The sequence below is a fragment of the Sciurus carolinensis genome, chromosome 17 (assembly GCF_902686445.1).
Source record: "Sciurus carolinensis chromosome 17, mSciCar1.2, whole genome shotgun sequence".
Classification (NCBI taxonomy): Eukaryota; Metazoa; Chordata; class Mammalia; order Rodentia; family Sciuridae; genus Sciurus; species Sciurus carolinensis.
This window is the reverse complement of record NC_062229.1, coordinates 32,326,496-32,335,654: the sequence shown is the minus strand read 5'-3', so window position 1 is coordinate 32,335,654 and position 9,159 is coordinate 32,326,496. Positions and strand designations below refer to the sequence as shown.

The 9,159-nt window shown below is 45.2% G+C and overlaps 1 protein-coding gene across 2 annotated transcripts in view; it reads right to left on the bottom strand.

Annotated features, from left to right (window-relative positions):
• Window positions 1-2,029: 2,029 nt before the first annotated feature.
• The window catches only part of Trank1 (tetratricopeptide repeat and ankyrin repeat containing 1), a 96,426-nt gene continuing 89,296 nt past the window's right edge, over window positions 2,030-9,159 (bottom strand). For both annotated transcript variants that reach the window (XM_047531907.1, XM_047531908.1), the window contains 3 exons: window positions 5,990-9,033; window positions 5,019-5,117; window positions 2,030-3,570 (listed from right to left, as the gene is read on the bottom strand). In XM_047531907.1, coding sequence (XP_047387863.1) covers window positions 3,470-3,570; window positions 5,019-5,117; window positions 5,990-9,033 — 3,244 coding nt within the window. In that variant the 3' untranslated portion in view covers window positions 2,030-3,469. The remainder of the gene's footprint in view (window positions 3,571-5,018; window positions 5,118-5,989; window positions 9,034-9,159) is intronic.

The following is a 9,159-nucleotide window of genomic DNA, read 5'->3' as shown; positions in this document are numbered from 1 at the left end:
AATGCTCATAGCTGCTCAATTCACCATAGCCATATTGTGGAACCAACCTAGATGCCCTTCAATTGATGAATGGATAAAGAAACTGTGGTATATTTATACAATGGAGTATTACTCAGTCATAAAGAATAATAAAATTATGGCATTTGCAGGCAAATGGATGAAACTGGAGAATATCATGCTAAGTGAGATAAGCCAATCTCAAAAAAACCAAAGGAAGAATGATCTCGCTGATAAGCGGATGATGACACATAATGGGGGGGGGGAGTGGGCAAGAATGGAGGAAGGAGGGACTGTATAGAGGGAAAAGAGGGTGGGAGGGGTGGGAGGGTAGGGAAGAAAATAACAGAATGAATCAAACAACATTACCCTATGTAAATGTATGATTACACAAATGGTATGTCTTTACTCCATGTACAAACAGAGAATCAACAATGTATCCCATTTGTTTACAATAAAAATAAATTTTAAAAAAAGAAGAAGAAGAAAGGCTTGCCCATCATCTGGAACTTAGACTTCAAGAGGGTTCCCACCATTCCTAGAACTGTAAGGGTGACTGGCAGTCCTAAACTCTTTACACAGAAAGGTAGCTTCTTTGAACGTATTTTCCTTCTGAGACTGAAATTTTGACATGTGCTAAACAGAAGCTGCCTACATGATAACCCCCCAGTAAAGTCCCTGAGTTCTTAGTCGCTAGTAAGCTTCCCTGACAGGCTTCACCTGTGCTCTCACAACTCATTGCTGGAAATGTGCTAAGTATGCTCCCTGTGGCTCTGGATGGGCACTCAGAAACATGCACCTAGTATCTGGACTTCACCTGTGTGCCCTGTGCCTTTACTGACTGTGCCTGGCATGCTTTACAAACCATAATCATGCCTCCTACATGCTGAGTTCTGCGAGTTCTCCCTAGTAAGTTCAGAACCCAAGAGTAATGTTTAGGATCCCTGAGACACACCCCCATTTTGGACTTCCAGCCAGGCCCCACTACCAGACTGGGCTCCAGAACTCAGGTCATTAATGGATATTTCTGATCCTTCAATTGAACTTCATTCTTCCCTCCCAACCTCCACATTCGTACTCTGACCTTTATGAGTTGTAGACAGATTGTAGGGGGAGGCTCTCTTAGGCTCTTCTGCTAAACAGTGCTGATAAGAGAAGGCAGCAGATCATCTGCTCCTGTGCTGAATCTCTAATTTTTTTTAAATATTTTTTCAGTTGTAGGTGGACACAATACCTTTATTTTCTTTTTATGTGGTGCTGAGAATCGAACCCAGGGCCTCACGTGTGCTAGGCGGGCATTCTACAACTAAGCCACAACCCCAGCCCCGAGCCTCTAATTTTGAAGAATGGAACTGAACACTTTACTTGCTAAGGTTCAAAGGCCCTGCTCACCCCACACAAGCAAACAGTGACATCACAGCACCACACTAAGCCATGGAAATGGCTCATGGAACCACTCCGTCAGGCAGGAAGGAATCTTTGATCAGTTTCTCAAAGGGTGAAATTAAGGCTCTGCTGCATTATGTAAGTGCTGCTACCAGCCCTACTCAGGTCCACTTCTATCACCACAGTATTTTCACATCTTTCTCTACCACACCAGATCATGAGGCCCCAAGGGCAGTGCGACATTCAGGGTTGAACAGATCTGAGCTTCTCTAAGTCACATGGCTCACTGGGGCAAAGAATGGTCTCCCAGCTCCCAGGGCAATGTTCCTTGCCAGGGCGATGTCCTGGTATATAGCACTGACAAAGCTCTTTACTTTCCAAACCCCATGTGCTTGAAGAGCACCCAAATTGGAAAGAATGTGCACAAGGTGGGCCCAGAAGAACACTCCACTGAGCTGGATTTCTCTGACACTGAATTTCTTAATTTTAGCAGGCTTAGAAAGATTCTGCTCTGGCCAGCATCAATCAGCTGACCAGAAGGAACCAGCTCCAAAATTTACCCCTTCTCGTAGTACAGATTAGAAATAAACACCAGGACAGTGGTTAGTAAGAGAAATGATTTAACTTTATAAAAATGTGATAATACAGCAATATTTGATTTTTTTTTTCCTTTTCTTTTTCTGGCAAGTAAAGTTTATAAAAAAAACACCTGGAATAAAAATTAGAAACATAACCTAATAAAATTAGAAACAAACATTTCAGGAACAAGTCATTGAAAGACATAAAAAGACGAAGGAAAAACAGTGAGCAGCTGAAGCAGTAGCTACATGGGGGAAGTTGGTTCTGCTGTGAAGACAAACTAATAATCAAAGACCAACATGAACCTGACCTTTCACAGAAGGCTGGGCCGAGTGGGCTAAGGATGGGCAATAACCACCAGAGAGGCAGCAAGGCTTCCTAAAGAGACCAGACCGATGAGTGTAGGGGGACAGTGGCTTCCTTCAAACAGCCCACATGCAAGCCCCTCTTACAGGGCCTCCCAGTCACATGGCAGTGGTGCACAGCCAAATCTTGAAGAATTGGCACTGTAAGGCTGGCTTCCTCCTCTGTCCACTTGATTCTAACCTCAGTTCTACAGGTCACTGTCCCACAGTAGTGAGCTCAGTGGGTAGAAACACATCAAAATGTCAACCTAAGCTTGGGAGGCAAATGTGCCAGGGAAAAATTAAGAAATCTGGACACCTAAAGCTACATACAAAATACTTTTTGGAATGTCTGCACCATAGCCAAGGTGGAATTAGGACCACCGTGGAGAGGCAGGCCAGGAACGCCAGGCAACATTCCCCTAGAGGGAAAGGGCGTCCAAGGATGCTGGGTGAGTTCTTGACTACATTCTGAGGTAGTCTAAACGTGACTTGCACAGGTAGCTGAAAATGGCTACAAAAAATGGATGGAGGGAGGGAGGGCAGAAAAGTTGCCATATAGAGAAAGAGCTAACATATATAACGGAAGGAACTACGCTACAAATGGGCTCAGAGATAACCAGGATGCAGCCTAGGCTCAGGGGTGGCTGGCAGTAGGGCCCACATGGACCCTGGACACACACAACTCTTACACTACTTGCTGTTGCAGCAGCGTGGCAGGAGATGAGGGAATTCCCAGAGGGATTTCCTGGTCCCAAGCAGTGGCCACTCTGAGATGAGGGGTGTTCTTCTTAAATGCCTAGCCCCCTGCTACTGACTCATGTCACAATGGGGCTGAACCCGAGAGCCTGGGGGCTTTGGGGCAGGGAGTCCCAATGTTCCCTTCAATAGGCTCCTCTAACCTGAACATGTCTAGGGGGACTAATACTGATAGACCTTAACTTGGAAAACACTTATAAGGAACCTGCAGGTGATGGAGCAATCTGACCCTAAGCCACCACTGAAAGAGAAACATCGAGAAGTAAAGGTGGTGTTCGACACCCCCCATACTCTATTTTCTTAATGCTAATTTACATTCTTATTCTCTTCTGCCCTCCAGCATTCAGAATTCTAAGACAGGATGGAAGGTTCTGAAGGTTTAGGAGGCAGCAGCTGTTAGGATGTCAGTATTTTCTCTGCTTTCCACATTTTCGTGAACGTCTCCTAGGACGGAGTTCACCAAAGTCTTCAACTTCATTTTCATAATCATCTTCCTGAACAATACCTAAAAGAAACAAGAAAAACAGAGAACAGAGGCAAGGCAAAGGTGAATTTTTTCCCCCATTCCACTGTAAAATGTAACATCCTAGTAAAATCTAATATTTCTGTAATCATTTTATATTAAAGAAATGAAGCTTTCTGCTAGGGTGCCGAAGAGAATTTTCCTTTGAATATTGATACTCCTTCCCAAGAGACAAAGTAAATGCTCTACTCCAGAATTTAAATTCTTTTTAGCTGGTTCTTCTGGCCTTATTCTAGAGGCCATTTAAGTGGCAAATCAAGCAAATTCTAAACCGTACCCTTGATTTGTATACTAATTACCTTCCTTTTGAAACAATCACAAAATTATAGTCCCCAGAAGGAACTTATATGCTAAACGTTTTTTATTGGCAGAGATATTTGTGCCAAGTCCCTTCAAGACTTCCCCAGCTCTGGGGTCTGGCTTTTCCAGTAGCATCTGGATTAGGTTTCAGAAGGGCAATCAAAGCTGATGAAATCCTCAGAGCAAAAGGAAATGTGGTCCAGCTGGGAAGGAGCAGCAGCTGGAATGGGCAAGAGGAAAGACACTGTGGATCACACAGAACTTGGCAAGAAATTCTGACTGCCAAAAAAGAAACCTGAATTGCTCTTCTCAGTCTTATAATCCTCTATAGGAAGATGCTGCAAGCTTCCCCAGTGGTTTTGTTTGTTTTGTTCACAAGTATATTCATAACAGCACTGATACATACTATATGCTCAGGAAATAGTTGCAGATTTATTTGTTTGTTTATATAATTAATTAATTTTGGGTACTGAGGGTTGAACCCACGGGGGCTTAACCACTGAGCTATATTCCCAGGCTTTTTTATTTTAGATCTTGCTAAATTGCTTAGGGCCTCTCTAAGTTGCTGAGGCTGGCCTTGAACTTGAGATCCTCCTGCCTGAGCCTCCTAAGATACTAGGATTAGACCTGTACCAGCCCGCCCAGCTATATCCACTGATTTAAATGAATGACTGACAAAGACAAATATTTTATCAAGGGATGGCTTTGTAATACTTTGTCTATCCTTGGTTGTCACTCTATTGAGTATGTGCAGTGACTGAACATCATTAATAATAGCTCATCAGGGCTGGGATTGTGGTTCAGTGGTAAAGTGCTTGCCCAGCATGTGTAAAGCACTGGGTTTGATAAAAACAAATAAATAAATAAAATAAGGTTAAAAAAATAGGAAGCTTTAAAAATAAATAAATAGCTCAGCAGCAGCAAAAGGTTTTTAGCAACTAACATGGGCCCAGAATAATGGCCCTCATAGTCTGATGGGGAAATTTGAATACCATGTTGCTAATAGTTTGATCACTGCCATGACACTTCTAGACAGTGAGAGGCCACTATTGATGTCAGTGAGGAGACAGCAGCATCAAGAACCACAGGATCCAAAGTGTTACCTGTCCTTCGATAAAAGGACTCCTTACCTTCATCCTTTAAGTGGAGCTCTGTTTTTGTTAACCACTCCTGTGCATCCCTGACTGAGAGGACAAGAATTTTGACCAGCCGAGTCATTGCCTCCTCCGCTGCAGAAACCAAGGAACAGGGATTCTGAGTCAAGAGGTTGCTGCAGGAACCAGAACACCATGTACTAGAGCCAAAGTGCCCATACCCAAGAGCTAGTCTGTCTGTGCTTTCTCTGAAAAGAGCCTTCCTTACAAGGTAAAGGACCCAAAGCTGCTTTTTGCTGCATGAAGTCATTATGTGCACATTACTATGCCATTACTGTGCATCTGTAGAAACTGCCAATAGCAAACCTTTCCAGGAAATACGTGCTCAAAATGCCATTAAAACTTAAGCTGAAGAGAGTGTCTGAATTACAGAAGATTTTTAAATATGCAATTTTGCTAGTTTTGTACATAACTTCTACCCAGTACTGCTAAGAAATAGCTTACAAGAAGGCTGGGGGTCACTTGATTTTAAGACCACATAAGAATTCTCATTATTCAAAGCTCACAATGGGTATGCCTTAAGGGACCCTCCTATAAAAAAGAGAACAGCTATGTATTTCAAGATCTTACTCTAGGATTCTGCACATAGTAGGTGCTCAAGGAAAGATCACAAAATTAATGAACTGGGAGAACCTTAAAGAGTTTTCTCAAGATTTCAAACATTCTTCCTATATCCTCTCCATAGAATTAGTTAGCAAACTATGTTCTCCTCTATAGGGCCTGGGGAAAGCCATTCTGGTCAAAAATAATCACAATTTTTTAATTGGGGAAGATGTGGCCCAAAAAGTGAGATTTTGCTATAATTTGAGAACAAAAATTCTTTACTTGTATTTCCGCTAATGCCAAGATCCCATCAGTCCCACGTCAGCTCTCACTATGAAGAACATAACTCTGAGTCTAACATGCCTGTCTAACACCATCTGGGTCCCATCTCCACAGGTCCTTACCTCCAGCCCAGGCCTTTCGCCTGTAGAGGTCCTCCACCAAGTCTGAAACCCTCTTGATGTGCTCCTGGACCTTCCTCTGCAGCATGTGGCTATGCTCTTTAGAGCCCAGGTGACTACGGATCCACACGCTCTGCTCAATGTCCTGTACCACGAGTTTGCCTTCATCAATGGCTGGGTCTACCTTCTCATGGAAAAATTCTGAGTATTTCTGGTAAGCCACCTGCTGCTTCTGGTGGCCTTCTAGGCGGATGTGCTGTTCATAAGACTCGCTGCTCCTCTCCCGACACTCCTTCCCTTCCAGCTCAGCCCTGGAAAGGACCACAGCCTCTGAAGCTGCTCCCTCAAATGCTTTGCTGGAGCTGAAGTAGTTCTCAGGGCTGCGGGTGAACTTCACCCCACACAGGTCACACTGGGTCCTGTCTACATCAGCCCTTTTGAAATTCCCGACCCCAGGCTCCCTAGCCTCCTCCCTGACACGTTCGGTCTGGACTCGTCTCCTCCAGCTGATGCAGAGAGACACCACCAGACACGCTCTTCTCAACTTGCGCTGGATGGAGGCCTTCCGCTGCTTCTGCGACAGGATTGCAGCCAGGAGGTGGTCTCGGTCTTCCAGTGCCAGCTCGTCTGTCTCATCCTGACCAAACTCACACTCGGGTTCAGCAAAGTAATCCACTGGGCCCACACAGAGTAAGCGATTTAGTTTGACCTCCTCATGACAGAGGCCACGGACCACAGACCCTTTGGTGTGCACACTGTCCCACCGCCAGTGACAGTCCATCAGGTATTCTTCATCTCGCTCAAAGAGCAGATCCTGGAGTGCCTCAGCCACAGACTTCACATTTACAGCCATCAACACTCGCCTCACCACCTTCCGGAGCCTCTCAGGGACCTGATCCGGGCAGTCCATGCTCATCAGCTGCAGCCTCGTCTCAATCTCCTGGAAGTGTCGGTACAGAAGAGGTTTGCAGAATGGCTGCAGGACCTCCTCAGCATTCACGAGCATCACCAAGCACAGCACCAGTGTCCGCTCAGCCTCGCCTGAGACCACATAGTCTATTTCACTAAAGGCATCAAGCAGGACATTAAAGTTCGCATTCTCATAGCCACATAGCACCTTGACGAGGTAGGAGAGGTGAAATCGGAAGTCCTGAATGGCTCTTGTCACATCCTTCGGTTTGTAATCCTGAATGATGGAGAACACATCCCCAAGCTCCTTGTCCTTCTTGCTGAACAGGAACTCCCAGTAGTGCAGGAGCGCAATGTAGCTCTTGGGGAGGCACAGGATGGCATTCTTCCAGAGGCGGGCCAGCACCACCCCGCAGTGGATGAACTGGAACTCCAACAGGGCTACTGTGTTTCCAATGCTGGGAATAAGTGGTTCTTTGCACCTCTTGATGAGGACATTCATAAAACGGAAAAAGAGCCTCTTGTAGTCTTCTGGGTTCCTGTACACATATAACTGGTCGATGCAATTCTCCAGCAGCCGGATGAAGCACAGATGGGTCTTCTCTGTACTTTCATCATCCTTGTTGGGTACCAGCATGCCAAATTTCCCTTCTATTCCTTTCATCCTGCTGCTTCTCCCCCTGCCCCTCTCCTCTTTCTCAGACTCCAGAGCTTTCAGTTCCCTGTTGTAGTTGTCCTCCTCCTGGTGGAGCAGCTTTCCAAACTCCTCGGGGTAGCTGGAGGAGAGAAGGAAAGCCTGCATGGCGCTCAGCCACAGATCTGTGGACTCCCTACGGCTGCGCGCCCTTTCATTTTGAAAAAGAGAGTGGATGTACTCTTTCAAAGCAAACCTGTAGGATCGGAACGATTTGTAATTTGGTTTGAGGATTTCTTTGCATGCCATGGGATTTTCTGACAGCACTCTCTGATGGAAATGCCTAGGGAAGAGGACATTTAGAAAGGATTTGCAAAGGCCATATGTATCTGAAGACAAAATATAATCTATTTCTTCAAGTTCTTCGGCTAAGATTTTAGGAAATACTTTTTTGGCTTCCAAAAGTAATCCATTGATTGCCACCAGGTGCATTTTCGACTGAACCAAACATTTGGCCTCACAACGCCTCAGAGGCCTATGAAAATCTTCACAATTTTCATCATCACATTTTAAACCTACAATAAACCTCGCACAGATCCCTGGGTAGGTCTTCCCAAGTAGGCTCTGTGTGATCTGACACAGTCTGCTCAAAAGGTGTTTGTTGAGGGCCAATTTCACTTGGTCAGTCATGATCAAGAAATGATCTTTTGTTTTCTTCTCTCTCAAGTTCAAATCCAGGTCAAAAATTATTCTTAATATGGGTCCAGGGTCATTCTGAGCTATCTGGCAATATTTGGCATCTACCTGGGAAATTCCAAAAAATTCAAAGCAAGATTTGACCATTTCCTTCTCAGCATTGTTAGTCACTCTCTTGAGAGCCCTGACCAGGTTGAGAAGAACTTCCAAGCCCCCTGGTGCCAGGGCCAGAACTTTCTCAGGCTCAGCCTCACACTGACTGGCTGCTTCATAGAGTGCTTCCACCACTCCAGCTGAGTGGTTAAGCGTGTCAAACTTGAGGATGGCATCTTTGAGCTTCTGGAAGTCTCTCAGAATTACCCCCAGCAGAAACTGGGCCTCTGCAATACCAGACAACTGGCTGGTTTGATAGCAGAGATCAAGCGCTTCTCTTAGGATGGCCTTGGTATGCTCTATGTCGGAATCTCTGGCCACGTTGAGGCGGGCAACCCCCAGTAGACAGGAGGCCTGGAAGTCCTTGTCAGCAGTGAGCCTGGCAGCTTCCAGGAGGCAGCCATGTTGCTTCATCAAAAGGGCAGCCTCTTCTCTCCGACCTTCCCTGTTCAGCAGGTCTGCAGCTTCTGCTAGGCGTTTCCGGGACTTGAGGAACACCAGCTGGTCTTCTATGTCTAGCTTTGAGAGGACAGCCATCATTTCCTTGATCTTATTTGCACTCAGGTACTTCGCTGCAGCTTCCAAATAAAACTGACTGGCAGAATATGACAGCTTGGAAATAGGAAGGGTCTTGGTCTTTAGCATTTCTTCATACCTGAAAAGGTAGGTCATGCAAATGTCACATGGATTATCACCCAACCAATAGGAATTTCCTTCAAAATATAGCACAGAAGTAATTTAAATAAAACTCCCACATGGAGATATTTTTAAAAAGACCTGA